The 27,412-nt window shown below is 26.7% G+C and overlaps 6 protein-coding genes across 13 annotated transcripts in view; 2 read left to right on the forward strand and 4 right to left on the reverse strand.

Annotated features, from left to right (window-relative positions):
* Positions 1 to 3,630, reverse strand: part of LOC105368737 (protein abnormal spindle) — a 7,665-nt gene extending 4,035 nt beyond the window's left edge. Inside the window, exons 1-7 of the mRNA XM_011507824.1 lie at positions 3,553 to 3,630; positions 3,284 to 3,463; positions 2,575 to 3,187; positions 1,533 to 2,477; positions 1,222 to 1,414; positions 793 to 1,145; positions 1 to 706 (exon numbers count right to left, since the gene is read on the reverse strand). Coding sequence (XP_011506126.1) covers positions 1 to 706; positions 793 to 1,145; positions 1,222 to 1,414; positions 1,533 to 2,477; positions 2,575 to 3,187; positions 3,284 to 3,463; positions 3,553 to 3,564 — 3,002 coding nt within the window. The 5' untranslated portion in view covers positions 3,565 to 3,630. The remainder of the gene's footprint in view (positions 707 to 792; positions 1,146 to 1,221; positions 1,415 to 1,532; positions 2,478 to 2,574; positions 3,188 to 3,283; positions 3,464 to 3,552) is intronic.
* Positions 3,631 to 4,396: 766 nt separating this feature from the next.
* LOC105368738 (eukaryotic translation initiation factor 2-alpha kinase 1) lies at positions 4,397 to 7,043 on the forward strand. Its single transcript, XM_011507826.1, has 8 exons — positions 4,397 to 4,523; positions 4,719 to 4,877; positions 5,006 to 5,162; positions 5,280 to 5,925; positions 6,016 to 6,189; positions 6,281 to 6,436; positions 6,548 to 6,685; positions 6,771 to 7,043. Exons 1-8 carry the CDS (start codon positions 4,457 to 4,459, stop codon positions 6,996 to 6,998), a joined length of 1,725 nt encoding a protein of 574 aa, XP_011506128.1. The 5' UTR covers positions 4,397 to 4,456; the 3' UTR covers positions 6,999 to 7,043.
* Positions 7,044 to 7,082: 39 nt separating this feature from the next.
* On the reverse strand, positions 7,083 to 8,707 carry LOC105368739 (deleted in autism protein 1 homolog; the record flags this gene model as incomplete). The annotated part of the gene is made up of 4 exons (XM_011507827.1): positions 8,096 to 8,707; positions 7,676 to 7,976; positions 7,342 to 7,478; positions 7,083 to 7,268 (listed from the first exon to the last, which is right to left on the reverse strand). Coding segments are annotated over exons 1-4 (1,203 nt in total), but the record flags the coding sequence as incomplete, so codon positions are not given.
* A 134-nt stretch (positions 8,708 to 8,841) lies between these two features.
* On the forward strand, positions 8,842 to 11,623 carry Bmcp (uncoupling protein Bmcp mitochondrial). 5 transcript variants are annotated; one of them, XM_011507830.1, is made up of 8 exons: positions 8,842 to 8,931; positions 9,632 to 9,820; positions 9,878 to 10,025; positions 10,107 to 10,386; positions 10,464 to 10,582; positions 11,126 to 11,186; positions 11,267 to 11,356; positions 11,444 to 11,623. In XM_011507830.1, exons 2-8 carry the CDS (start codon positions 9,724 to 9,726, stop codon positions 11,558 to 11,560), a joined length of 912 nt encoding a protein of 303 aa, XP_011506132.1. In that variant the 5' UTR covers positions 8,842 to 8,931; positions 9,632 to 9,723; the 3' UTR covers positions 11,561 to 11,623. The 5 variants fall into 5 exon arrangements, with proteins under 5 accessions (XP_011506132.1, XP_011506131.1, XP_011506130.1 ...); XM_011507829.1 differs by lacking the exon at positions 8,842 to 8,931 and adding an exon at positions 8,938 to 9,085 and having other exon boundaries at positions 9,593 to 9,820; XM_011507828.1 differs by lacking the exon at positions 8,842 to 8,931 and adding an exon at positions 8,938 to 9,085.
* Positions 11,624 to 14,381: 2,758 nt separating this feature from the next.
* Positions 14,382 to 17,557, reverse strand: AsnRS (asparagine--tRNA ligase). Of its 4 annotated transcripts, none has more exons than XM_011507835.1 (10): positions 17,526 to 17,557; positions 16,858 to 16,906; positions 16,351 to 16,761; positions 16,102 to 16,259; positions 15,893 to 16,036; positions 15,542 to 15,690; positions 15,343 to 15,471; positions 15,007 to 15,256; positions 14,656 to 14,919; positions 14,382 to 14,562 (listed from the first exon to the last, which is right to left on the reverse strand). In XM_011507835.1, the coding sequence occupies exons 2-10, from the start codon at positions 16,886 to 16,888 to the stop codon at positions 14,431 to 14,433; spliced, it is 1,668 nt and encodes a 555-aa protein (XP_011506137.1). In that variant the 5' UTR covers positions 16,889 to 16,906; positions 17,526 to 17,557; the 3' UTR covers positions 14,382 to 14,430. The 4 variants fall into 4 exon arrangements, with proteins under 4 accessions (XP_011506137.1, XP_011506135.1, XP_011506139.1 ...); XM_011507833.1 differs by lacking the exon at positions 17,526 to 17,557 and adding an exon at positions 17,279 to 17,297; XM_011507837.1 differs by lacking the exon at positions 17,526 to 17,557 and adding an exon at positions 17,035 to 17,049.
* Positions 17,558 to 19,859: 2,302 nt separating this feature from the next.
* LOC105359045 (protein FAN) lies at positions 19,860 to 24,215 on the reverse strand. Its single transcript, XM_011495521.1, has 16 exons — positions 24,202 to 24,215; positions 23,890 to 24,123; positions 23,566 to 23,764; positions 23,180 to 23,365; positions 23,029 to 23,100; positions 22,736 to 22,944; positions 22,328 to 22,490; positions 22,085 to 22,239; positions 21,733 to 21,911; positions 21,508 to 21,639; positions 21,234 to 21,437; positions 20,893 to 21,166; positions 20,591 to 20,821; positions 20,433 to 20,524; positions 20,100 to 20,351; positions 19,860 to 19,977 (listed from the first exon to the last, which is right to left on the reverse strand). The coding sequence occupies exons 1-16, from the start codon at positions 24,213 to 24,215 to the stop codon at positions 19,880 to 19,882; spliced, it is 2,694 nt and encodes an 897-aa protein (XP_011493823.1). The 3' UTR covers positions 19,860 to 19,879.
* Positions 24,216 to 27,412: the final 3,197 nt, after the last annotated feature.

The raw sequence follows: 27,412 nt of genomic DNA on the forward strand, positions 1-27,412 counted from the left end.
GAAAGAGTTTTTTCTTTGTGGCCATCCGCGATACTTTTTGCGTCAATATCACCCGTTATTATGTAACCAGCTTTATTAAGCGTATTTAATGCCACATTAACATTGTGAACTTTTTGTAAGCGAGAAATAGCCGGTACTCTGCATTGACACGTGAGACACCGTTTTCCCGTTATCAGCTCCATAACTCTGCAAAGTCGTACTCCATCCCTTAAATCGGTACGCAAATTCACCAAAGCATAATCATACTCATCTAGATATGTTTGCTTATGAAGTACTATATAATTAGAATTTCGTAGAACCTTAGTGATATCACCTATTCCGCTGAGGAGTTCGCGAGAAAATGCCAATAGAATCGACCTGCTTTCTTTAATTAATGCTTTCTTATGAAATAAGCATGGATCATGTCCTATAAGCTTATTTCTTTTAGCATAATCCACAAAATAGACAAAGAATAGAAATTTTTTAAGTATAAATTTGTTCATTACAGCTTGAAAGGTACTGTGCCTTATGTTTGGATGAGAATGCGAAGAGTGTGTCTTGACAAGATATGGATCGGAAAAAAACCTATTTATAAGAAACCTTGAGAGGCCAATTAAATCATTATTTGATTGAAGAGGAATAGTTTCTCCATAAATTGTTTCCAATCCTATTCTTAACCAAAGGGGATTATAACTAATAAATAATTCAAGAATAATTTTTTGTAAACCTATGGCAGAAGAAACAAAGATTTGTTAGAATTAGAAACTTTTCTTTATCTATTATTTTTTATCTTTAGTAAATTTAATTATTTACCTATATCACGGTGTAAATCCTTATCGGATCTTATAAGTAATATTTCTTTCTCAATACTAATAGTAGCTTGAGATAGAACAGCTATTACTTCTGTTTTATGAAACATAACACATGCAGCCTTACGTAAAGTATTTAATCTTGTATTTGTGTGATATCGTGCAGATATTGATTCTTTTGTCTCAGCTAAAGCAATATCTTCCTTCGCTCGACACGACTGCCAAACTTTACCAATATCTATTGGAGCTGATTCGATATCAGTTGTTAAGTGCTCTGGAGGCGTCAGTAAAGCATTTAACCACTTTTTGAATTCTAATTCTTGTATTAATATCCATCGCTCGTCATAATAAAGTGTACTATAATGTATTAATATTCATTAATAGAATAAAATAACAATATTTCAAATTGTAACAGGAATTAATTTATAATTACCTGGAAAGAAATGGATCGTGTGTCATGGTAGCAGCAAATGGATCTGGATTACAAAAAACTGTTAAAAAATCATTTGGATCGTGAAGCTTCACACTAACTTCCTTTGGTTGTTTTTTAACAGATTTATTATCATTTTTGTCTTTACCTAATCCTACAAAAGACAGTTTTGCAATTCTAACGCCAGGAATACTATCTAAAATTTAAGTAATGAACTGCATTATTGTATGAGATAAATAAAAATTTTAAATAAAATTATTTCATATTGCTTGAAGATTAAAAAAAAAATTTTAAATATTAATCTATTAATTTACTTTTAATGGATTTATTTATCCTGGTCTTCTTTTTAAAATTCACTGTTTCTATAATGCACTTTTCTTTTATTATTTTACTATTATTTGTTGGTGATACTTTTCTTATAGAAGATTTATTGATAAACTTTTTTGGTGGTGAAATTTCGATACAAAAAGTTTTTACAGTTTGTGATTTCTTTTTATAATTTTCCATTAAATTATTTAAATATTTATCATCTTTTACATTGTCTAAAGTAGAATGCATTATATTTTTCGATAATGGCGATAATGAGGTGTTAGATTTTACCCATAAATCTGCTTCTAAACAATCTCTTGCACTTCCAAGATCGACTTGACTCTTTGAGAATTGATTACTTAATCTTATATGATCACTTAATTTACTTATATTATTGGTAATTGGACATGGGGTTGAAAATTTTACGTCTATATTCTGCTTTTCAAATGTATCAGCTAGACACGTTGGTTTAAATTGAAAACTATGTTTAGTGGTAGTTGGTGATACAGGCAGATCGAAGGTACTGTCTTTACAACTATTCGATAAACTAACATCGAATGTTGTATTTTTGCTCGCTGAGAAGTTCACAGAATCATCGCTAAAGGAATTAGATCTGTTTGTTTTATGAGCTGTCGAACATCTATTTGGTGAGAATTTTATTTTGTCATTGTTCTTTAAATTTGTAGTTTTAAATGGAGTGAATTTTATATTATTTAATAACATAGAAATTTCTGATTGTTTATTAGTTTCTTTTTCCAATGGTTTAGGTGATAAAGAATCATCAAATTCATCATGATTTTCATCATTGATATCTGATTCTGGGCTCTCAATCTGTGAATTTGAATATCTAGGAACTTTTATGTATGTTTCCTTTCGTAAAGTTGTTTGCGTTTCATTTATCATTGTAAGACAAGATTCCGATTTCAAAAGTGATTGATTATTTATAGTATCTAAATTTTATACAAAGCATTTATAAAATTTAATAAATAATAAATAATTAATAAATTAGAAAGTATTGATAATCAAAGATCGTTGTTATGGGCTTACCTTCATTGGTACAAAATTCAGTGCTATTATTAATTCTACTGGAATCGAAACATGTAAATTTAGATTTTATTGGCGTAAATTTAAAAGACGATGTTTCAAGAAATTTAGAAAAATCTAATACTGTAGGCGGTGATGGGTTTTCTTTTTTTTGTTTCTTTGCTTTCGCTTGTTCCATCATCCAATTAAAATCAATATTATTGGAAACATTTTCTTTATCTAAAAGTTTGGTAACTCCAGATCTACTCCTTTTCAATGTAGGCTGAAGTTTGGGGGCATTATAATTATTGTTACTCGATACATCAAATTTCTGATTCGTTACATTATACTTTTTACTACTAGATACGTTATTCATTTTCCTTAATGGATTTCTTTGCTTTATTTTTCTACCTCCTTTATAGTTTATTACTTTATTTGGATTAGTACAAGTTAATATAAGAGGAACATCGTATTTAATATGCCTACTATCTGACAATTGCAGTATATCTCTCCAAGTGCCACTTTCACAAGGTTTCCAAATTATATTTAAAATAACACTAGTATTTGGCTGAATACACCATTCGGTTGTATTAAAACTTATACATCTCTCTTCGGGAGGAATTTTTATTACAGATACCTAAATATGCAAAAAATAAGTATAAGAAAAAGAAAAAGAAGAAGTAAATTCACATACAATAACGTATAATAACAATTGTATTAATTTTATTCTTACTGTTAAGCAGCGGTTATTTGAATTTGTTATCGTTAATGCCCTCTCTATTGGAGTATTAATTTGAGTATCGAGTTTAATTCTAGTTGGTGGCTGAAATGGAGCCAATAAAAGAGAATAATTAACAACTTCATTTTTCGCAATTGGCTGCATTAATTTTTTTTCCTTAGGTGTTACATTAATCTGCAAAATAACAAAAACTCAAACAATTTTTATAACTATAATTAGTAGATACAATGTTACTATAAATAAATAAATTATGAAGATCTTACTTGAAAAAACATGGTGAAGATCGTTTTCGAATCTTCATTAACTTACAATATACAATAGAAATAAGATATATTTAACTAAAGCAGTGCAACAATAACTTAATTTTAATTGAAATTAAAATTATGAAATTCTTTTATTTATTATCTACATCTTATGAACGCCGATAACTCCTCAATATAAAAACAATAGCGTCTATTATCAACGGTTTGTTTGCAAGGCTGACTGTCGACCGTTTTTGAAAAATTAAATGTTTTCAAATACGAATTTTTCATGGCGCTGCATTCGCTATTTAAGGCAGATTCACATTGAATGCACAAGACTTCATTTAACGTGAGTTTGGTTTTCATTGCTGACAAGACCCTTACGTTTAAAGATCTTACGACCTGCGTGTAACGTTGCCATTTAAAAGCGGGAGATTGTAAAAAACATCATTTTACTCATTGTGTATTATTGATTAGATGAACAAATACAAGTTGTAGGCATGGATTAATAATTCATAAGACCAATGAATAATACGTTAAATATTAAATTATCTTTTAAGCATTAATTACGTCCGGGACGTAATTTTGTAAAAATCAACACTGGTGTTTATTCCACTTGTTTGGTTTACGAAAAATCGTATCTCATTTCGCTGCAAACTTCAATTAATTGGACAATATACGCAGTATAGCCTAATTGATACTTGATTGTACACACACGTACGTAAGCGCTCATGTATATATAAATAAGTGCATTCCCTCGTGCATATGTGCAAGCGTATAGAATTGCCATGCTTGAGGCAACGATTAAATTTCCTTCAATTTATTTTTTGATATACACATTTTAGAGTAAAAGAAAATTTTTTTTCAGCAGCTTTGCGAAATAGAGTTAAGTTACCTAGTTTTATGGTTCGGAGAAATTTTGACTATGGAAGACGAACGATTTCAGGATAATCTTTGGAGCAATTTGCCAACAGTCACTACATTTGACAGGGGTATAGTATAAATACATTAAAAATTATAAAATGATTGTTTAAAAACTCGTCATAAGTATGGTTCTGATGTTCCAAAATAATGTATACATATATTTCTAGTCCTATTGTCATAAAATAATATATATATTTAGATTAACTCTCCAATAATGTAAAGTCGTTAATTTTCAATAATGATATATCAATAATGTTTTATAGGTGGCAGTGCATATTTAACACAATTTATAAATGAAAATGGAAAGAATAATGATACAATAAAGAAAGTGTCATCTTCCAGTGTTTTAATAGTTTCCCTAATAAATCAGCTGTGCAGAGTACTTGAAAAAGATCCTATACAAAGTAGAAAATTGTATTTGCGTAAGTAGGATATATTTATAAATACTATTAATAAATGTAAAATAAACCAATTCAAATGTATATAGAAATTAATATAAAAATCTCATCGTTATGAAAATTTTTAATGTCATCATCAAAAATTATTTTAGTATTATGTGACACTATGCGCAATATGAAATTAATAGATCCTTCATATAAATTGGGAGGTTTTGAATTAGTGGAAGGAAGGTATATGGACGCAATATATAATTTAATTAAGACTGGTAGAGCAACAATAGGAAGCGAGAATTCAGTGCCACTACCAAGGTACTATATTATATAAATTATGTTAAAGTTTTATAAAATTTTATAAATGTTTAAAATGGCTTATTAATCGATAAATCTAATTATAGTACTAACATAGAATGAATTATTTTCGTTTAGATCTCTTGCAACGTACGTGTCTTGTTATAAAGATCAATTTCAAGAAACCGGTTTTATCGCTAGTGGAGGTTTTGGAAATGTTTATAGAGCTATACATAAACTTGACGAAGTAGAGTATGCGATAAAAAAAATTGTCGTTCGTCCTGAGAAAGTTAAAACTATTATTAGTCATTTGGAAGAAGTTAAAACTCTTGCCAAATTGAATCATACTAATATAGTTTCTTACAAACAAGCATGGATCGAACCAATGTCGAGATCTTATGTGCCACAACTACCATCTGCAAACGGATCAGAAAGAAATTGTAGCGATAAAAAGCATCCAAGTTGTAACACAACAAATTCATTGGCTGGATATAAAAGCTACACATATACAAAACATATTAATAAGCAATCTAACAATAGATATTTAAGCGATCACCAAAGTCTGAATAATAATAAAATAATAAGTAAAACTAATTTTAAAATTCTTAATTCAAATTCAGATATTGTTTCTTTTAGAGGCGATAATGAATTATGTGATATTAGTGTTAGAAGCGACATGGATAATAATATTATAGGAATAAATTCTAGAACTACCACGGAAGAAAGTTTTTCTAGCGATGATTCTTTCGATGACTGTAGAATTCATCGGTATTCTACTCAAAAAGTAAATTTTTGTCTGTTTTACAATTGTTTTATTATGCCGTTTATCCCATACAATATTACAAATCAAATAGTAAAATGTTTTCTTTTTTAGAATCAATATGCAATATTATATATTCAGATGGCATTATGTGAAAATACATTGAGACAATGGTTAGATAAAAGGAAAGAACCTACTCCCATGACATTGGTAGCTAACATAGCATCGCAAATTCTTTGTGGACTCAATTATATTCATTCCTTAAAAATTGTTCATCATGATATCAAGGTAAAAGCTAATCTATATGTCAATTTACATAAGCTAAAGAAAATTAATTAGAGCTCGTATAAACAAAAATTTATGTAATTTAAATGTCTAGCCTAGTAACATTTTTATTTCGACATCGGGAAGATTACAAGTACAAATAGGAGATTTCGGTTTGGCATGCCCTTTACAAAGAGACAATCACGATGCAATTGTTGGAACTTGCATGTATGCAGCTCCTGAGCAATTAAAAGGAGAATGCAATCCAAAGGTATTTAATATTGTAGATATTAAATAATTATATTAATGGTTAATAATTGATTTATAAATTCTTTTTTTTTTTTTTTTTTTTTTTTTTTTTTTTTTTTTTTTTTTTTTTTAGAGTGACATTTATAGTTTAGGAATTGTTCTTTTGGAGCTTTTAATTCCTATGCAGACGTCTATGGAATGTATTAAAATGATTGAAACATTGCAAGATAATGAAATACCAAAAGCCCTTGATGCTTCATATCCAGAATGGGTAAAACGCATAATTTCCAAATTAATTTGCAGTAACTGTAAAATTTTTTTGTTAATTCTACTAAATTAAATTAATATAATCATAGGCAAATATAATTAAGCAATTGGTTCAAAAAAATCCATCCAGGCGACCTTCAACGGATGAACTATTGGAAGATTTAAAAATCGACAAGGATTTAATAATAAATAAACTGCAGTACGAAAATATCAGGTTACAAAATGATAATGAAAAGAAAGACCAAATTATAAGGGAGCAAATGATTCAAATAGAAGAACTACAAACCAAATTAGCGAAACTAGAAAATCAAAAGTAGAAAATAATTTTAGAAAATTGTTTGAAAGTCAATGTAAAAATTTGGACTATAAATAATGTACATAATAAACTATTTTATATTCTTAATTATCGTATCTAATACTTTTTTAAGTTGATTACCAGATTCAATTCTTGACTGAAATTTATCTGGCTTTGAACATTGATTTAATAAATATGTCAATTGCGGATATTCCTGAAGAATTGTACTTGGTATGTTATGTAATAATCCTTGATTATCAAAATTTGTATGTAATCCTTGTACAAGAATATTCTAAGAATATAAAATAACCTTAATTAATGTATTTTGTAAATTGTGATCTTATTGTTTATGAAACAAAAATTACCTGACAAATAGCATAATAGTTATGATCGCTAATCTTATGATTACATATATCAGTTGGCGAAAATATAAAGCAATCTTTGCAGTCAGTATAAACCTGATTCGTATATGTTACGTTCCATGCTGTTTTTTCTTTTAAGACTAAAATGAATAAGATTAATTGCATCGATTCATACTAATAATTTTATCGGAATACATTATTTCATAAATTATTTTGTAAATTATACGTAAATGTAACCAGATATTGTACTAAATTCGTACGATACTTAGATATGATTGAGCCATCAAAATTAATTACTTTACGTTATCTTTTATAAAATAATTAAAAATAATTTTACCTTCGTCCGAAGGATATTTATCTACAATAATTGTATTTTCTAAATCAACAAATATTGCTCTTTGTTCATTGTTCACCGCAATATTATCCATGGATATATCAGTGAGATAAAATGCAAACTTTGGATTTTTAAATGTGAATGCGTAAGCAGCATCAAGGAGACTAGAAGCTATTATCGCTCTTTCGATCCAAGTCTCTTGAATAAAGGCTGATAAAGGCAAACCAATGTACTCTACTATTACAATACGACCACATGCACCAAAATATTTTGGAGTTGGCCAATTATCATTGGATGACAATATCTATGCAAGTTTGTAGAACAAGTTTGTTATCATTTATAAAAAAATATAATTATATAATTGCAATATTTAATATGTTTTTAATGATAAGCTTCCTTAAACCAAAATTTATTTAAGATTACCTGAAGAAGAATAGGTTCAGGATTTATTTGTATCAAACTCCATAAGTATTTATAATAGTCAGCATTTTTAAGATTATTTTCTGTTAGAACATTCGAAAAGAGCTCAGGAAGTTTTGATATTGTTGGGCAAAGCCTTATTTTAACATTTGGATCGTTCATATCAGCACTAATCAATTCGGCAACAATTAAGTTATAAAAATTTTTCATCGTATTTACAGCCTTAGGCTTATTGAAACAAAGTTCCATTAATTCATAATCACTGCAAATCATTTTGTCAAAACCTTCCAATTCTATTTTCTGTGCTAATTTTTTAATAATAACTTTGTCACCTCCGTATTTACCATAATAGATATTTTTTATGCCTAACAAATTGTTGAAAATGGAATAGAAATCCGTATATTCTAATGTGACTTTATTATCATCGATATCCTGGCACAGGTTGATCCCAAAACAGGCAGGGCATTTTTCTCTTTCGATTATTTCATTCACCTTTAAATTCAACTTGCCGACAAAAATTCCCAAATTCAATACTAACAATGCAAGTAAAAGTGAAATATATGTCTTCCTACTAAGCAACATACCAATATCACAGTCAACTTCCTTATCTCACATTGTCATAGTACAAAATAATAAACAAACACATTACTTGTTGCCAATCACCAATTAATGCATCGTATGCTTGTACACACATGTGCAATGCCCGCTTGAAAAGTTCGGAAATTAATAATAATTCGATTGAAATTACCATTATCAGGTAATAGAGGAGCTCCTCGGGTTTGCCTCGTTTGAAAAATATTCAGAGGCACGTGGGTGCGCGCGTCTGCAAAATATTCAAGGTAATGTAGACTAGATATCGGATAAAGGAATTGTTAAAGCTCCGGTAAGGTCAGGGCTTAACATTTGCGTAGTAGTGGTGCTGGTGGGTAGTTTGGCAAAAGAGCTTTAACTGCCAATGTCTGGCTGAATATTTAAATAAGAGTGGATCTGTAGGTAATTCGTTAGATTTGCTTTTAAAATTTCTGTTCATACAAATTTCGTAATGAAGTGCATAGGGCATTGGATTCGTTTTTATCGTAATGTAAAATAATATTGCTTTATAATTTTAGGTTTAATTTTAGGGATGTGTGCTTTTTTAGTTAAGTTAATAGTGTGAAAATTAAATGTAGACAATTGAGTTATTTTGGAAAATTGCTTGGCGGAGCAGAGTTTTTATTTTAATGTTTTGTTAAACGGTCAACTTGTGCAAAGAGAATCTGTAATAAGTGACTTTGTTTGATCCATTGCCGTTGATTATTTTATTATTAAATAATTAATGATATTGCACAACAATAGTGTAATATTTGTAGAATACAATCAAATTCTAATTAAAATTTTGTATGGACGTTTATAGACTTGCTGCTAAATTTGTCACAAATTCTTGTACAAAGAAGCATCAAAAATTAAATTTAGGAACGACTGAAATAAATGCATTTTAATATAATATTTGACTTTTGTTAGTTTGTAGATAAAGCTATATTGGCTCTTGAATAATTGCAGATGAAACATAATTTATGCACAATAGATGAGAGAGTGAAAGTTAAAATATAAGCTTTGATGCATAATAAATAATAGAAAACTCGATATTTTTAATGAATGAAGAGGATAAAATTGAGATGGAAAATTCAAATATTCAGGACTGGAGGCCGTTTGTATATGGAGGCTTAGCATCTATTGTTGCTGAATTAGGTAATTAATATCTATTTCAATACACTCGACCACAGATTGAAATTTATAAATTTTTAGGTACCTTCCCACTAGACACAACAAAAACTCGTTTGCAAATTCAAGGCCAAAAACATGATAAAAAATATTCTAAATTAAAATATTCTGGTATGATAGACGCTTTAGCTAAAATAACAAAACAAGAAGGTTTTAAAGGCTTATATTCTGGGTAAGCGTTTAAACAATTTATACAGTATTGGTTCAATTTTAATATATAGAAATTATGGATTTAAAATATCTATTTTATTAGAATTAGTTCTGCAATCTTGAGGCAAGCAACTTATGGAACTATTAAATTTGGAACTTATTATTCTCTTAAGCAAAGTGCTACAGATAGGTGGGGAACTAATGATATAGTTTTAATTAATATTGTATGTGCAGCAATAGCGGGAGCTATCTCAAGCGCAATAGCAAACCCAACCGATGTTGTGAAAGTTCGGATGCAAGTTACCGGTGTTGAAGCAAACTTAACTTTATACGGTTGCTTCCAAGATGTTTATCAGTACGAAGGTATCCGCGGCTTATGGAGGGTAATATTACAATCTCGATATTTATATATTTGTATTGATATTTTAAATAAACGAATTAATGACTTTTATCGTTATAGGGAGTTGGTCCAACTGCGCAAAGAGCAGCAATTATTGCAGCAGTGGAGTTGCCAATATATGATTTTAGTAAAAAAGAGTTATTACCTTATATAGGGGATAGTGTTAATAATCATTTTATGTGAGTAATATAATATTTCTATACCTGTTAATAAGATTATTCGATTAAATTATATATTATGTATATTATTTACATATATGAAAATGTTATATTAAATACCTATATATATATATATATATATATATATATATATATACATATATGTTCCGATGAAGATTTTACATTTTTCAATAACCTTTATTCAAGCAAATATTACTTATTTGTATAGATTTTATTTACAGGTAATTTGTCAATAATAAGGACGTTCTTTAACTATAAAAATCAAAATGACCACTTGTCCCAATAGAAGAACATACAAACAGTCTACCGTGTTGTACATCCAAGTAACTTGCAGACATTTTCATGCATCTGGTTAGCAATCTTTACATTGCTACACATGAAAATACTTATATACTAAATGATTAATTATTTATTTATTTATATATAACTTGATATAACTAAACAAATAAATTTGCTTAGATAAGGGTCACTAACAATATGAATACATTTTTATTACTCGTTCAGTCTATGTAGCTCTCAATAATATTCAAAATCTTTTTTCAGATCTAGTTTTATTGCAAGTATGGGAAGTGCTGTGTCATCTACTCCAATTGATGTTGTTCGAGTAAAATTTTTTACCAAATAAAAATTAAAAAAAAAAAAAAAGAAGTATTAGCATTCTATAGTTTTACTTCTTCATTTCAGACACGTTTAATGAATCAAAGGAGGATACAAACAGTTGATGGATCCTTACCTTCTTATATCTATTCTAATAGTATAGAGTGTTTTGTTCAGGTATTGTATTATTAAATTGTCACGAATAAATTGTTTTTTTTTTTAATTTAGATATATTAATTAATTTAAAATGAATTTATTTTTCAGACATTCAAAAATGAAGGCTTTTTTGCGCTCTATAAAGGTTTCATACCGACGTGGCTTAGAATGGGACCTTGGAATATTATATTTTTTATTACCTATGAGCAATTAAAAAAATTTTAAACCAACTCAAACAAATATTGAAAAAAAGCAACATCTTATTAAAAATGAACATTGTTGTAGAAATACCTAGTGTAAATAAGTTTATTATTGTAGTTTTATTTATTATTTTGCTATATACTTTATAATAGTATTTTCAATTTTATATTTTATACATTTATTTTTATTTTTGTTGTGAAATACGATTTTCCTTACAGCACAAATGAAGCAGATGTTTTTTTTATATTCAAACTTATAACATCAAATAAAAATGCACAATTACACTTAGATTCAATATTCTTAAATATTTTAATATCTATTTCAAAGTAAATTATAAAATAAACATTATGAAAGTAAAATTTGAAATAAATTATGATTAAATAGATCATTAGATAAATAAAATTTCAAATGAATACATATCATAAAAGAGCACTAAGTACTTGTAAATACTTAACTATTAATGAAAATTACTCTTGAATATATATACACATATACTATATTCAAATTATAATTAAAGTATTGAAATATATTTTTTTTAAACAAAAGTAAATACTTAATAAAGATTGCTAATTTATTAAATAAAATAAAACGATAATTTTATAAGAGTTATAATATATTTTGATGAATATCTTTATAATTGACGCTCAATGTATGATTTTCATTAAATAGTTCTATAAAAGATATATCATGTAATTAATAGAATACACTTTGTTGATTTATTGAGAAATATTTAAAGATATTTTTATCTTTTGCGAACAATCTGTTTGTTTTAGTATTAATATGATAGAAGAATAATGAAACGTTGAAGTATTAATAACTATTAGTAAAAATAATGATTTTCTAGCTAGAAAATTGCAACAATGTTAGGTACGAGTACTGGCACTAATGCGGAAGAATTTTATCTTATAAATATATATGAATGTTATTGAAAAATATATATCGTCTCTTTTTATAACTTGTGTTCATTATCGATTCCCTTTTTTCCAAATTAAAATCTTGTTCGTTTAATTTTAGATGCTTTATGGAAAAATGATTTTTTTTTTTCATGGCGAAACAGATTAATATTAATAGCCAGTCGCTTATAATTCATTAATTCATCACGGAATAAAATTTCGGAATAAGTTCCTTAGTTTGAATTTTTAATAGTTAGATTGTTTTTCGTTAAAGGCAATGGTTATATAATTTTTTCACTTCATTATTTGATTTATATTTAATATTTTTTATTTTTTATTATATAATGACATTTGTTAACTATTAATTATTCATCCAAATATTTTTTGACGTTGTTTTTTGTACATTTTAAATTTATCAATATTCGAAACATAAAAGTTCTTGTATACATTTGTCTTAATTCCAATAAGTATATTAAAAAATGTTATATGAATTAAATGCTTTATCTAATTTTTTTCACACTCTGTGTGTTTCTAAGGAACTTTGAAATTTCAATATTAAAGAATATTAAATAGTTTGTCTTTACGTCTTCAAATACTTTAATATTCTAATGATTATTTATTAAATGCAATGTGATATATCTTTGGAATTGAACAGGTTTTTATGTTATTTAAATCAATTTAACTTCGCTTTTACTCCAATACAGTTTAAAATCAGTTTTTAAAATTTAATTTATGAATTATTACTCTACTATTGCAAAACATAGAATTTTAATTTTAATTTAAGCGATTATAAGAATACTTGTAACCAATATTCACTTAGTATTTATTTATATTTTCATATTATTTATTGGTGATTTTTTTTGTATACAATTTCTTAATACTATATTTTATATTATTTTAAATTCTATAAGCGTAATCTAGTTTCTGATATAGCATAATCATAATTAAGAATAAATATAATTAATTCATATAGTGTATAAAGATGTGAAATAGTTCAACACAATTACATCATTCAGAATCATATGTTTCAAGTAAAATAAAAACAATTAAAAATGTGAATGTTTTGCAAATTTTGTTTATTCACAAAGCGCTCTTTATCTCAAATCTGTCATAATTATTATTGTAATTATTGTGTAGTATAATTTTCATCATCATTGAAATCTTTATTTATACCTGAATTATTTTAAAATTACATATTTTACTACTGTTTTTCAATATCACTTCCATAAAGTAATTTATATAGTGAATTTCATACAATACACTCAAAATACAATTCCATTTCATTAATCAAATAGGGTCTAGTTAGACGAAATAAAAATTATTGTAAATTAAATATATGTACTGTCAAGAATCAATTGATAAAAATTGTTTAAAAGAAAATTATTAGAATATTACCTTAGTTTATTTCAGTTAACAGTATTGGTTGTATTGTGTAATAGAAATAGTTTGTCTTGTTTTTATATTTGTGAGCGAGGTAATTCATCTATTTTATAATATTGATGTAATAAAAAAATTAATTACCACACATTTTTAAGTAAGTTATTAAATTTAATCAATAGCAATGTGAATAGAGAAAAGAAATTGCGTAATATCTTTTTAATTCGCTATATCTTTTCAAAGATGATTACATAATCTTTTGGATCGAAGTATTGTCAGGAATGATGTAAGTCAAGCTTTTCATTAAATATTCAACTCGATAACGATAGCTTTTAGTAAATTTATCATTGAATTATGTATTCTGTATTATTGGACATTCTTAATAAAATCTTCAATGAACAAAAGATTAAGAATAAAGGCTTAAATCAACAATTAATTTGAATATCAAAGAGATTTATTTGTGATATTGAATGCATTTGTTTTTATAAATAGAATTTATATTTATAACAAATGAAATTTGTAGTTATAAATATAATTTATAACAAATGAAATTTGTAGTTATAAATATAATTTATATTAAAATAAAGGTTGCTGGAAGCATATATTTTGTTTAAAATTTTTAATTTATGGACGACAGCGTTCCAAAAAGCGAGGATACAGACAAACTTCTCTGATATGATATCTGTTTAAAAGCCAACAAATAAATCTTTCTAAGCCAAGACCGTAACCTCCATGAGGGCATGTTCCATATTTTCTCTATGAATAGAAAAAAATGATTTTGTATTGAATTTATTGATGCTTTTAATATTTTATTGAATATCGTTTAATCTAATGAAGATTAATATTTACCTGATCTGTATACCAATAATATGGAGTTGGATCTATATTTGCGCCTTTATAACCTTCTAATAAAGCTTCATGATCCCAAATACGCATTGATCCTCCTACAATTTCACCAACATTTGGAAGTAAAACATCAACAGATTCTGTTAACCGATTATCTTCGGGACAACGTTGCATGTAAAAAGACTTAATTTCTGCCGGAAAACGACATAGCATTATTGGTTCATTAATCTTGTCTGTCATTTTCCTTTCTGGCATTTCAGGTATATCCTAATAAATAAATGTTTAGCATTAAAAAGTTTATTCTAACTTCCTAAATATTATTGTAAAATATTAAAGTATACATTATTTGCTTACCTCTCCAAATTCATAAAAACTTCCATCATCTTTAGTAATGTTATTTTCCTTTAAATATTCAATAGCCTGTGTATAATCCATTCTTCTGAATGGTCGCTTTGGAATTTGAAAATTAGGATTTAATTCTTGAACGAGAGTTCCCATTGGTGATTTTAAAACTTTATCTACAACGTCGCAAATTAGATCTTCAAGTCTGTCAAGTAAATCATCAAAAGTGATAAATGGACATTCTGCCTCAATATGTGTGTATCTACAAAATAATCGGAGCATATAATATTATACATTTTAAAGTAGTACTTCAATAAATTTTTTTCCTTTCAAAATTATTTTCCATACTCTGCAAGATGCCTTCTAGTTCTCGACTGCTCTGCTCTATAAGATTGAGCTATACAATATACATCACCCATCGCAGGTATACAAGTTTCAAGATAAAGTTGAGAGCTTTGTGTTAAATATGCTTCCTCTCTTAAAAAGATAATCGTAATTAATCAATGAAAGCATAGAAAGAACGGAAATTTTATACTGAATATATTACCCAAAATAATTAAGTTTGAATAGAGTTGAACCTCCTTCAACTTGAGTTTGTACAAGAGTTGGAGGCGTTATTTCACAATATCCTCTATCTTTGTAATGATCCCTAAATGCTTGGGTTAATATTGATCTCATAATCAAAATACGAGAAGTCTAAAAAGAATTATAATATATATTTATATAAACGAAATCCGATAATCATTAAACAAAATACATATTCTTTATTTAAATATAATATTAGTATTTATAATCGACAATTCGGTTATAATATTACAGGATAGATTAGAATTATATATACTAATACTTAAATGAAAGATCAAATTTTTTATCACAAATATCAAAACAAATTGCTTACATTTTCACCTCGAATCATTATGTGTCGGTTATCAAGTTGCACATCTGGATGAGCTTCTTCATTTAAAATTGAATCAGCTCCACCAGGAGGTGAATTTCCAATAAGTTTCCAATAATCCACTATTAACTCTAGTCCACCTGGAGCCTAAAACGAGTAATTCTTAATTTTTATAGCTATAAATTTGTTTGTATGATAATAATTTCATGTACTGTTTTTCCTTCTGGAACAGGTTTGAGTATTCCAAACAATTCGATAGAAGCTTCTGTATTAAGTACAAGAGCGTCATACGTTTGACATAATTTATCATTCAATATACATTGAAGGAATCCTGTACCATCTCTTAATGTTACGAATATCAATGATTTTCCTTATACAAACAGATAAATATATACATTAATATATGTATATATATATTCTTATTAAACTAATTATATTAGCTAAGTAAATTTAACTAATACCTTGACGTCTTAATCTGTGTACCCAACCAAATATTCTTATTCTTTGTTCTTTGTAGTTTTGAATTTTATTAATTTTAATAAGAATTGCAGCAGGTAAATTTTTGTCTTCTTCAATAATAATAGATTTCGATTCTTCTAAATTTTTAACTCTTTTTTCTTCATCTTCTTGTAGCTTTTTTTGCTTTTCTCTGTTATTATATTTTTCTCTAATCCAAATTTTGTGAATTTTTTTAAGTTGTGACTTAGAAGCAAGCTCGTAAACTTTTTCATCTTCTTTTGAATCTTGATAAATTTCAGGAAATGGCTCTTGACCCGCATGTCTCATAGCTTGTAGTATTGTTTTAAAAGGCTTAGATTCAGTTCCACTTCCACTTTCATCGTTACCCATTTTTTCAGATGTATAAATGGCATCTACAAAAATATAGTTTTATAAAAATGCTTATATTTAAGAAAAATCAAGACTTTCAAGATTACTTAATAAATATATAATATTTTTTTTTAACATACCAAGAGCCGATTTAGATTCATTTTCTGGCATTTTGTATTTCGAGTGTATCTGAAATGTAAAAAAATTTATAACGAATATTTCAATAAGTTTTCAGACAGAATTTTTTTCTAAGATCACAGACGCTTTTTATTTCCAACAAACTAAACAGCTGTGCATTATAAGAAATTTAAGATAACCTTTCGCAAGGTTATTGAAACAATATTAAATACGAGAAGAAAGTTTTATTTTTCAAAATCTTCCTCGAAAATGCAATACTTCAAACTATAAAAATTCTTTATAAAAATTTCCAAATCTATAGTAAATTGCAATTAATATTATTATTTTAATTGCACAATAAATTAAAACTATTTATCTGATTTAATTATCAACTCTTGTTTAGTACACCGTAAAGTTAAGTCGTTCTTTTGGTTTAATAATAACCATATAGATTATCACAATATTTAATGTAATAATATGCTTCAGTGTAAAGAATTGCAAAGCTTATAAATATAAAATTTTATTTTATCTTTCTTCGAAAGCAATAAGTATTTTACATATAATGAAAAAAAAAAAAAAATAAAATAAAATGATCCCTGATAATTTTTAAAAATGTTTAATCAAGAATTGATATTTCGTTCTTATTATTTATGATAGAACATGCATTTAACCAAAATAAATACACAGGCACCTCTTACGTACGCTAGTGTTCCTTATTTAATATCATATAAATGAGAATATTGGCTGTATGTCCTGCTACCCGAGATGAATTTATCAATGAGTTTTTCGAAATAAAATGTAGAGTCTGCGCAGTGTTTATACCAATTTTTAAGGTCGCTGGTTAAAATTTAAATGTTAAGAGATTGGCCAATGTTAGAAGCATTATAAGATTTAATTTTTGGTTTATTAAAGCTCGTTGATTAGCATTAGTATTTTATAAATTTTAAATTTCGTGTCGAAGTCGGACTGATTATTTCGAACTTAAACTATAAGAATAATTCAAGTAAACTAGAGCTTGTACGTGCGATATGTAACTTCACGAGTTTAACTTGAATTCGTATGATTAATTGTCAATGAGTAGAAAACATAGTAAAGTTGAAATTTTATTATTATTAAAATTGCAATGTGAAAAACTATTATTGACACAATATGTTTCATACATACATCGGGAAGAATTTTTGAAATATACAAGAAAGTACATTAGCCCATTAATTTTTCATAAGTTACTACTATTAACTATTTCTCTTAAATATCTGCAAATTAATATTATTGAAATATATGTAAACAATTAAAAATTAAATATTTCGATAAATAACATTTTAAAATTCTTATTTAACGATATAAAAATTGTTGTCACGAATAGCTACTTACTAATTTAAAAAAAGAGGAAGATTATTTCACTCTCGAAAAGATATATTTAAATCTATAATACCTGAGGCAACAAATTTTTATTATAAATCATATTTTATTATCATTATTTTATTCGATTTTCCATTCAATTAATTAATTATTATTATACTTGTTAATATATATTCTCTAACATTTCAATTTTATACTTTGTTTCTTTTTTACAAGTTCTAATTTTCATTATATTATTTTATAATTTTCAAAACAAATTTGTTTGTCATTAGATTTCAATAGAAGCTTCGATATTTTTTTTTTTAAAATGAGCTAATAATATAATTTTAAAGCGTAGTAAATACTTTGATTATCACATGTATGATATTTTAAAGAAAGCTATATACATTGTCATTGATAATTAGTATTACATTTTCAAATTTGAAAATCGAGATTTGAAAAAAATATTTATTTAACGCCGTAGTTCCATTTATTGTAACAAATATAGGGTTTTCGTTATAATAGAATAGTCGTTACAATATCAATTGCTTCACAGTAATATAAAATATAAATGAATGCATCTTAATAAATTTTATATAAATTATCGCGAAATAAATAAAATATAGATAATAGAAATTATATTTTTAAATGTCGGGTCTTTTTTTGTTTGTTAAGCGTATACGTGAATCATTACTATTTTTATGAGCGCAATGATTAAGTATTTCACTCCTTTTCCCGATCACAATTGAAAGTTATAATTCGTTATAAAATTAATCTCTTTCTTATACCACCGTTAATACTAGTAAAAACTTTGTTTATAAATGCGGCGTAGTCTTATATTTTTATTATTTTTATTAAATACGTATTATAATAACACGTGTTATAATAAAAAGTATATATTTACATTGTATTCGACAGCCAATATAGACAGACCTGCACTATTTTAAAATTATAATTTGTCCTTTCAATCTAATATTTACTAGGATTATATCTTATTCTAAAATTGTAATTAATAATAAATTATGTTAAATTATTTTAATTATAAAAAGCATCATATTTCGAATTTAGAATTTTGAAAAAAATATAAAGATTACATGTTAAATTCATTTTTAACACGCACGCATACGTGCATTTACATTAGTTTTTGTAAAAAAAGAATATATATTAATAAATGTTTTGTTTTCTCTTTATAATAAAATTTAAAATAAATTGTAGATCATTTTAAATTATCCATTTTTTTGCAACACTATCGTAATTGTTTTTGCTCTTCATGAAAAATACACTGAAAAATATAAATAATAATAATAGTAACAACCATAATAATAAAAATGTATAAAACTTAAATTAATAACAAAGTGTTGCGAATTAAATATTTAATTGAAATTAATCTACACTTTTATTATTTTAAAATGTCACGATAAATATTTCAATTTAATATCGACATTTTAATTAATGCAATTAATTTTAATTTTTTAAATACTGTTACATTTTATAAATTAAGTTTAAATGACACTTGAATTATAAAAAATTATTCAAGCGTAAACAGTGATTATTATGATTAATTATATTTAATATTTAAAGATTAAAAAAACTTACAAGTTTAATAACACATATATATTTATTTCAAATGTTAACATAGTCAAAAAATTTCGATCTTGCTCATTAATTTTACAATAAATTTTAAAAATAAATATTTTTCTATAATTTTTAATTTTTTATACAATCCCATACAATAACTTTTTTGTCTTGTCCACCCGTTATCACTTTTTTATTGTCTAATGATACTGTTAGCGAAATAAGCGGCCCTGAAAATGAAACATTTTGTTTATTATTATTATAATATTAATTCATTCATAATTTATAATCACAGTATGAGTTATAATATGTAATTAATAACACATATGACAATGATTTTGTTAATAATTACCTTGGTGACACTGGAATTTAGAAATGAATGCAGCACTCTGTGGATCCCATATTAAAAGATCTCCATTGCTATCTCCAATTAATAAATATGAACTGATCCATGCCAAACATATAGGTTCTTCTTCTAAAGTTCTTAAGTAAGTTTGCGTACTCGTTTGTACATCGATAACACTTAGTAATTTATTACTTGCACATGATATAATATTTTTGGATTCCGATTCAAATGTTATTGCATTGATTTTTGATGTGTGTTCTAAATAAGTAATTTAGCTTTAATATTATGATATTAAAATTCTGAAATATAAAATTAGGGACTAAAGCAAAAGAGTTTTACGTTTAACAGAAAATTGAAGACTGTACGAATCATCCAATTTCCACAGAAAAACTTCGCCATCTTCTGTTCCAGAAATCAACAAAGTTTCATCTCTAAAATTATCAATATTCATGTAATAGTTATCTAAGATTCATCGATATTATTTATAAATTAATTACCTAGAGATATTCATACAGGTGACTTGAGAATCATGATGAAGTTCGGCTACAAAGCGTTCTACTAGTTTAATTTTCTTGTCAGGAGCCGAAGTACGCCATATTTTTGTAGTACAGTCCCAAGAACTTGATATAATGATGTTATTGATTTTACTATAAGCCAAGCAAGATATTGCATCTTCGTGCCCATATACTATATCGAAAATCTTACCAAATTCAATGTCATAGAAAATTCTAAAAAATAACATTTATTTAATGATTTATGTTGATTAATTGTGAGTAAAATATTTTTAATTATTACACACAATGAGTTATCGTATGAACCAACTACAAGTACATTAGCATTTGAAAGTGTTTGATAATAAGCACATGAACATAAAGGAACGGAGGATAATGCAATACTTCGTGTTAATTTGCCAGTCTTCAGAGAATAGATTTTTAAAACACCATCTCGGCCAACTGAAACTAAATTTTCATCTTGCATTCCATCGGCAATAATGATTACAGCACTTACAGCTTCTTTATGAGATTGAAATGTAATAGAATTATTTAATTCAATAATTGGCATTTTTTTATTCTCTGTAAATGTATTATTTATTGTTTAAAGTGACAAAAATTGTTTAAAAAATGAAAAGTGTATATTAACCAGACAATGAAGTTTGTTGTATCGAGAAACAAGTTTCGCTTCTAATGAAATTAATTGCTATCAAGCGCTTTGGATGGGGTAATTTGAAAATTTGTTTAGGAATTTGACCGAATTCCATAATTTGAACCTCCAAACCATGCCTATCATTGACATCTTTAATAGTATCTAAATCAATTGCTCCTTCATAGCATAAGTGAAAAAATACTAAAGAAGAAAAATAAATGAATAAAGCATATTAATTATGATAAAAGATGCATATTTTGTTAGTAAGTACCATTATTGGCTTTAATAGCTTCTTCTCCTTTTTGTTTATATCCAAATATTAGGTCGATCCAATGGTTTAGATTTTTGGATACCCAATCACTTTCTAAAGCATTTCTTAATTTATGAACGAAATTAGATGGATCTATGAATATAAATAATTTATTTTATAAATATAATTGTAACTTTTAATAATACTTAATAAATGAAAATAATTCAGAATATTTTTTGTAAATACTTTCTGCCCAAGGTGGTAAGTATACGTCAGCAATTTTCGTTCCATCATGACGAAATCCAAAATCAATACCAAAATTATTAATTAAAAAATCTCCATTGCTAGCCGTGTCATAAAATTCTGGTATTAGTTCTTTAAAGTCAGACATGTTGACCAAAACATTTTTCCAGACGTCAGCTACACTGTCAGGTTTTTTACGTTGTTAGGACAGAAATATAAAATCTAATTCTGTTGAGTCGATAGAGTATTAACGTGTTTTTTAATTCAATAAAGTAAACTCAAAAAAACTGTTTTACAATTTATATTTATTTTCAGACTAACATAAAAACCGTATTGAAAAATAAATTGTTATTACCTGTTAAACATTCTGTCAGGATGATCAAATCTTCCATTCTGTAAGCAAAGCATGTAATGTGGATATTTTCTCACCAAATAAAAAAGTACAAAACCAGGTGCACTGTAATGGGAACCGTATAAAAACTTTGGCTCTGACATTTCGGAATATCTTGTCTACAATTAGTTAGAAACTTTATTATACTATATACCAACTAAATAATCTACATTTCCATATTTTAACATCCTTTTTTTTTTATTATACCTTCAACCTCTCCAGCCTTTTTGGTTCAAGTGCCCCAATTGGTTTACTAAGATCTCTATATACATTGGGATCATTGAGATCTAAGGTATGCGACGAATAATTTTGTAGAACCCATGGCATTACAGGATATTGAGTTAAATCATGAAATGTTCTATCTGCTAAACTAAAATTAGAAATATAAAAATGATGTACGTCGCATGAGAATTATAGTTATAAAACAAAATATTAATGTTATAATAAAAATCCTATTTATCGTGTCCTATGTGGCAAAGAGCTTATTATTTCATATTTTATTAATCAATGAAAAATCATTAACATAGAATCATTTATATAATATAAAGTGCACAGACAATATAGAGTATACGACTAATTGAAAGAAATCTTAAATAAAATAATGAACTAATTTACCTATTAACATATAAAAGATAATCGTAATTAGATAAAGAACCATTTTGCCATTGCATTGTCATATGATTCTGATGAATGGTTTCAATCTTCAAGGCTGATTGACTTAATAAATTGGTATATAAAGCATCTCTATCTTCTTGATTTTTCATCGATAGAAAGAAATATTCATCCTTATTATCGGACTGACGTGTCCATTGAATTTCAAGACCCTATAATAATAAATTGTATAAAACGAATGTTTTTATATAAATTAAAATAATTATTTGTATTTCTAATATAACAACATATTTTACCACTTGACGTAGTAGAAATCTTCTTTTAATTACATTTTTTATATCTTTTAAATTTATTTTTAGCACTGGATACTATAACAAAAGAATTAACGGATTAATATTATTAATTTATAAAATATATTGAATAATTTTAATACAAAAATGAATTTACTTGATCCATGTTATTATAAGGTTGAAAATATATTCTACATGTTGTAAGTAAAATTCTTCCTGGATTAATTACCAATGGTAACACTTTATTTGCTTGTACCTCAAATACTACTTGTTCATACAAATCCTCTAACCACGATGTATCAAATGAAAATCGTGACTGCCTTGAGTGCACTATTGCCATAATCTAACAGTCAAATTAAGTTTAGAATTATAATTAATATTAATATACTTAATGATCATACGCTTAATCAATAATGTACTTAGTTTAATTTCACATTATATGCGCATAAAATACAAGTAAATAATATATATTCAAATAATGTGCATTAGCTAATGTACATTACATATTCCATAAGTTATGTAAAACAACAGTATTAATGTTACCATCGAATTTTGTTCAGCGGTTGGAAGCGTAGCAGCTCTTAAAAGTTGAGACATTTGCGGCAAACAATCGTCTACTTTGGCATAATTAAAAGAGAATAGGAAGTTTGTCGGCTCATGTACAAATTTATAAGGAGCCAGTACATTACCCTTTAACATTTCTATATATTGTTTACAATAAACCAATAAAATATCATTTGATCTAAAAAAAAAAAAAAAAAAAAAAAAAAAAAAAAAAAAATAAATAAATAAATAAATAAATAAATAAATAAATATAGCTACTTTTGTAAAGTAAGCAAATTTTTTTATCAAAACACAAATTTGTACCCAGTTTGACCATCGTTTGAATTGCATTTTTCTGCAATATTTGTATCTTTCAGTTGAATTTTAATTAATGGTTGATTAATATCTTTACTAACAAAAACTAAAGATTTAGAGCATAATTTTAAACGACCATCTAGCCATTGATTTTGTTTACTATCTGTTGATCTTTCTAATTTTATTTGAACACTGAAATCCTCAAAAAATATTTCTCCAGGATCCAATAAAAGCATTGTAAATCTTAAATAAGTCAATATTTTAGTATGTAACTATTATACAAAATAAGCACAAAAACTTTTCTTTTAAACTTTTTCTCACCTTTCCTTTTCCATTATATAAAATCATAAAAATTCTTTAAAATCTAGGTAAATATTGTAATTTATATAGAACCTTGAAACATCTACAATGTAAATTGATGTGATAAGAAAATTATAAGCAAAATGTATAATTAATCTTCAGAACGCAAAGTAATGTAAACTTATATTAAATTAATTGATTTATGAAATAGGTAAGATAATTGGAATATTATTGAGATATGATATTCTAATTGTAAAGTACCATGTATCGATACAAAAACCAATTAATATTTACTTAAAGTTTGACAGGTTGATATAACCGATATAACCGATATTGTATATGTACAGTTAAAACACAGGCATATTCAGTTTTGCATATCAAATGTATTTTTATAATGTATAATACACTTATTTCATATAGCTACGTTTACAATTGCATACATAAAGCTAACCTAACATTATTTAAACATTTAAGCGTCTTATTCAAACGCGATAATTAACTTAAATTTGTCATAAAAAAAAAAAATTGAAAGTAATGATATTTTTTAAGATAAAGCAAATTAATTTTAATTGGTATCTTGAATTTATTCGCTACATTCATATTTTAAATATTCTATTCGATATTAAATTGATCCTACAACGAAAGTAAATAAAAAATAAATATATTTATTACTACTTGGATGACTTAATGGATTTTAATGTAATAATAATAAAATAGATATAAATTTTTATCAATATACAGAAAAAGAAAGAAAAACAAAGTGTTTAATAAGTTGCAGAAGTAGTTTTAAAGATATTAGTATTTTAAATAATTACATTTATTTATTTAGAAATAAAAAAAAACGATAAAATTGTTATTGTTAATGATGTTAAACACCGTGATAGTGATAATATTTGTTTTCTATACAGAATTCAAGTATATATGTAGTATATATACGTTTTTTTAATATATTAATATAATTTTTTATATAATATGTACATATGCAGAGAGAGAGAGAGAGAGAGAGAGAGAGAGAGAGAGATAACAACTGAGATTTTTTTTATTATCCAAAATATGAATCTTTTATGCTTCTCATTTTATAGTCTCTTCTCATAGTTGTCTCGGTTTTCAACTCACGAGAATGACAATTTTTCGTTACTCTACCTAATTATTATTGTCCTTGTTAATACAATTTATAATCTACCGTGTTCATTTATCCAAACACATTAATTAATTATATTATTAATATTATTTTAACTGTATGTATTGTGATAGTCCCAGTCCACGACCTTAATATGCCAACATATTTTCTGGGATGATAATGGGTCGCGAGCAAAAAGGTAGATCAAGTAATACAAGATATAATGAAAATAAAAAAGAAAAACCTGTTGCCGAATAAAAGCAATCTACCTTCCTTCTAAAAAATACCAAAAACAAATGTAACAACTAATTTCAATATCTTCATTTAATTCAATTATCGTTTTCCCTCAATTATTATTATTTTTTATTATTTTTAGTATTTTTTTGTAAGTCTGGTGTTGGTGTATTTCTTAGAATTATTTTGAGAGAACTAATGAATTAAGATGCATGAAATAAATTAATTTTTATAAATACAAAATCACGCAACGTACGTCATCTTTATCTATTAGCGCGTATCAGTACTCATAGATTTATAATGATTACATTGTATATTTGCGTCTTACGTTATATTTGCACATAAACATACGGAGTACATTTCTTCCATCGACATATTAATTCATCTCTATAAGTACAAGGCGCAATCGTTCTCCAATACATTTGCTACTTTGCAAACTTCCGGATGAATCTTCAGATCTTTTGTCTTTCACACTCCACAGATTCGGTAAACTCGGAATGACCGCTACACGAACGCCTCTCTTCCGGCAAATCAGTATTATTGGAGTTCTTATGATTTATTCAATGTTATTGGCGAGTGTCATTTTTCCTTTAAGAATTCCTCTTTAATTAAACTTCGAAAAATCCAGGATAATCGAAAAATGTCTAGGGCGACTTTAACCAGCATCGGCGTACCTCTCTTCGCTATCGCTGTCGATGGCTATTTCGCCCTGTAGTAGAGTAGTCTTACTCTGGTTTCAATTCACTTTGTTGTTAGATTTTCTCTAGAAGACGGTCCTGGTTTTTTCACATTACTCGTGTGAGTTTCACGAGTAAAAACTTTCTCGAAGTCGAAAATAAATAAAATGTCTGTGGGGTATGCGGGAGTATATTATATCCAATGAGGATTTCAAATTTCTGTTTTCCGAACAATACCATGCCTAAGATTTTTTGCATAAAGTCATGATAATGGTTATATCAGGTGATACACTCGCATTATCTGGCTTCCCGACGTTGGGTAATGTTAGTACTGTGGATATTTTTTTCCGAATTGATAATGCCTTAAATCTTAACAATTTAGCTAAGATACACCAAAAGTTTCCTCGTTAAATGACGTTTAGCGTAATTAACTCTTAAGTTTCGCGAGCTTTAAAATAGTTTAAAAAAAAAAAAAAAAACAGACTCCAACTTTATAATTTAAATTTTTTGAGTTTTTGCATAAAATTTGTACATTGTGTTTGAATTATATTTTCATTCTGTCTGGGATCAAACAAAAAACCTCCTTAGATAGTGGGTGGAGGTGTTGCTGGTAAAGTGAAGGGACAGTGCAATTATTCAAGACTACTTTTAATGTTTATCGTTGTTTCTTTATTAAATATAAAGTTTCCTTTATTATTACGTATTATGAATTTACTTCTTCCTTTGTTGTATAATTAATAAATGCTATCTTAACAAACATTAAATTGTTGATAATAGTTGTATGGTGTAGTTGTATTAATAGTTGTATTGATGCCGCGCCTTTATTACGTCGGTGTTCGGGATTGATGCAGTCCCATGAATTTCAAACAAAAGAAAGGTTATACGCGCTGTCCGGCTAACCGCATGTGCGCCTAGACTAGCCCTCACGTGCGGACCGGGACGCGCACTCCAGCGAATATACTGCGAAATATAATATACTGTAAGATCACCGAAGGGTATTACTCCTACTTTTCTCTCCTCGAACATTCTCGAAGGTTCTAGGATTTTTCCTTCGACGCCTCGTGTAAGAATTAGTGCAACAACGACGATGCCTTGTTGCCAGCTAAGTGAGTCGCCGCGTGCCTATATAAGGGACGCACGGGGCGCGTCTCGACCTCTCTTGCTGAAGATACCTCTCGCTGAAAATCATCTCTTGCCGTAC

Source organism: Ceratosolen solmsi, unplaced genomic scaffold, assembly GCF_000503995.2.
Source record: "Ceratosolen solmsi marchali unplaced genomic scaffold, CerSol_1.0 scaffold1, whole genome shotgun sequence".
NCBI lineage: Eukaryota > Metazoa > Arthropoda > Insecta > Hymenoptera > Agaonidae > Ceratosolen > Ceratosolen solmsi.

Coding starts and splice junctions, on each gene's coding strand:
- Bmcp (XM_011507830.1), top strand. CDS start 9,724: ATGAATGAAGAGGATAAAATTGAGATGGAAAATTCAAATATTCAGGAC. Junction 10,583..11,125: donor AGTGTTAATAATCATTTTAT/GTGAGTAATATA, acceptor ATCTTTTTTCAG/ATCTAGTTTTATTGCAAGTA. Junction 11,187..11,266: donor CTCCAATTGATGTTGTTCGA/GTAAAATTTTTT, acceptor TCTTCATTTCAG/ACACGTTTAATGAATCAAAG.
- AsnRS (XM_011507833.1), bottom strand. Junction 16,762..16,857: donor TGAATCTAAATCGGCTCTTG/GTATGTTAAAAA, acceptor ATATTTTTGTAG/ATGCCATTTATACATCTGAA. Junction 15,257..15,342: donor ACTAGAAGGCATCTTGCAGA/GTATGGAAAATA, acceptor ATTATTTTGTAG/ATACACACATATTGAGGCAG.
- LOC105359045 (XM_011495521.1), bottom strand. Junction 23,765..23,889: donor TCAAACGATGGTCAAACTGG/GTACAAATTTGT, acceptor TTTTTTTTTTAG/ATCAAATGATATTTTATTGG. Junction 22,945..23,028: donor GATTTCTACTACGTCAAGTG/GTAAAATATGTT, acceptor TTATTATTATAG/GGTCTTGAAATTCAATGGAC.
- LOC105368738 (XM_011507826.1), top strand. CDS start 4,457: ATGGAAGACGAACGATTTCAGGATAATCTTTGGAGCAATTTGCCAACA. Junction 4,524..4,718: donor AGTCACTACATTTGACAGGG/GTATAGTATAAA, acceptor AATGTTTTATAG/GTGGCAGTGCATATTTAACA. Junction 5,163..5,279: donor AATTCAGTGCCACTACCAAG/GTACTATATTAT, acceptor ATTTTCGTTTAG/ATCTCTTGCAACGTACGTGT.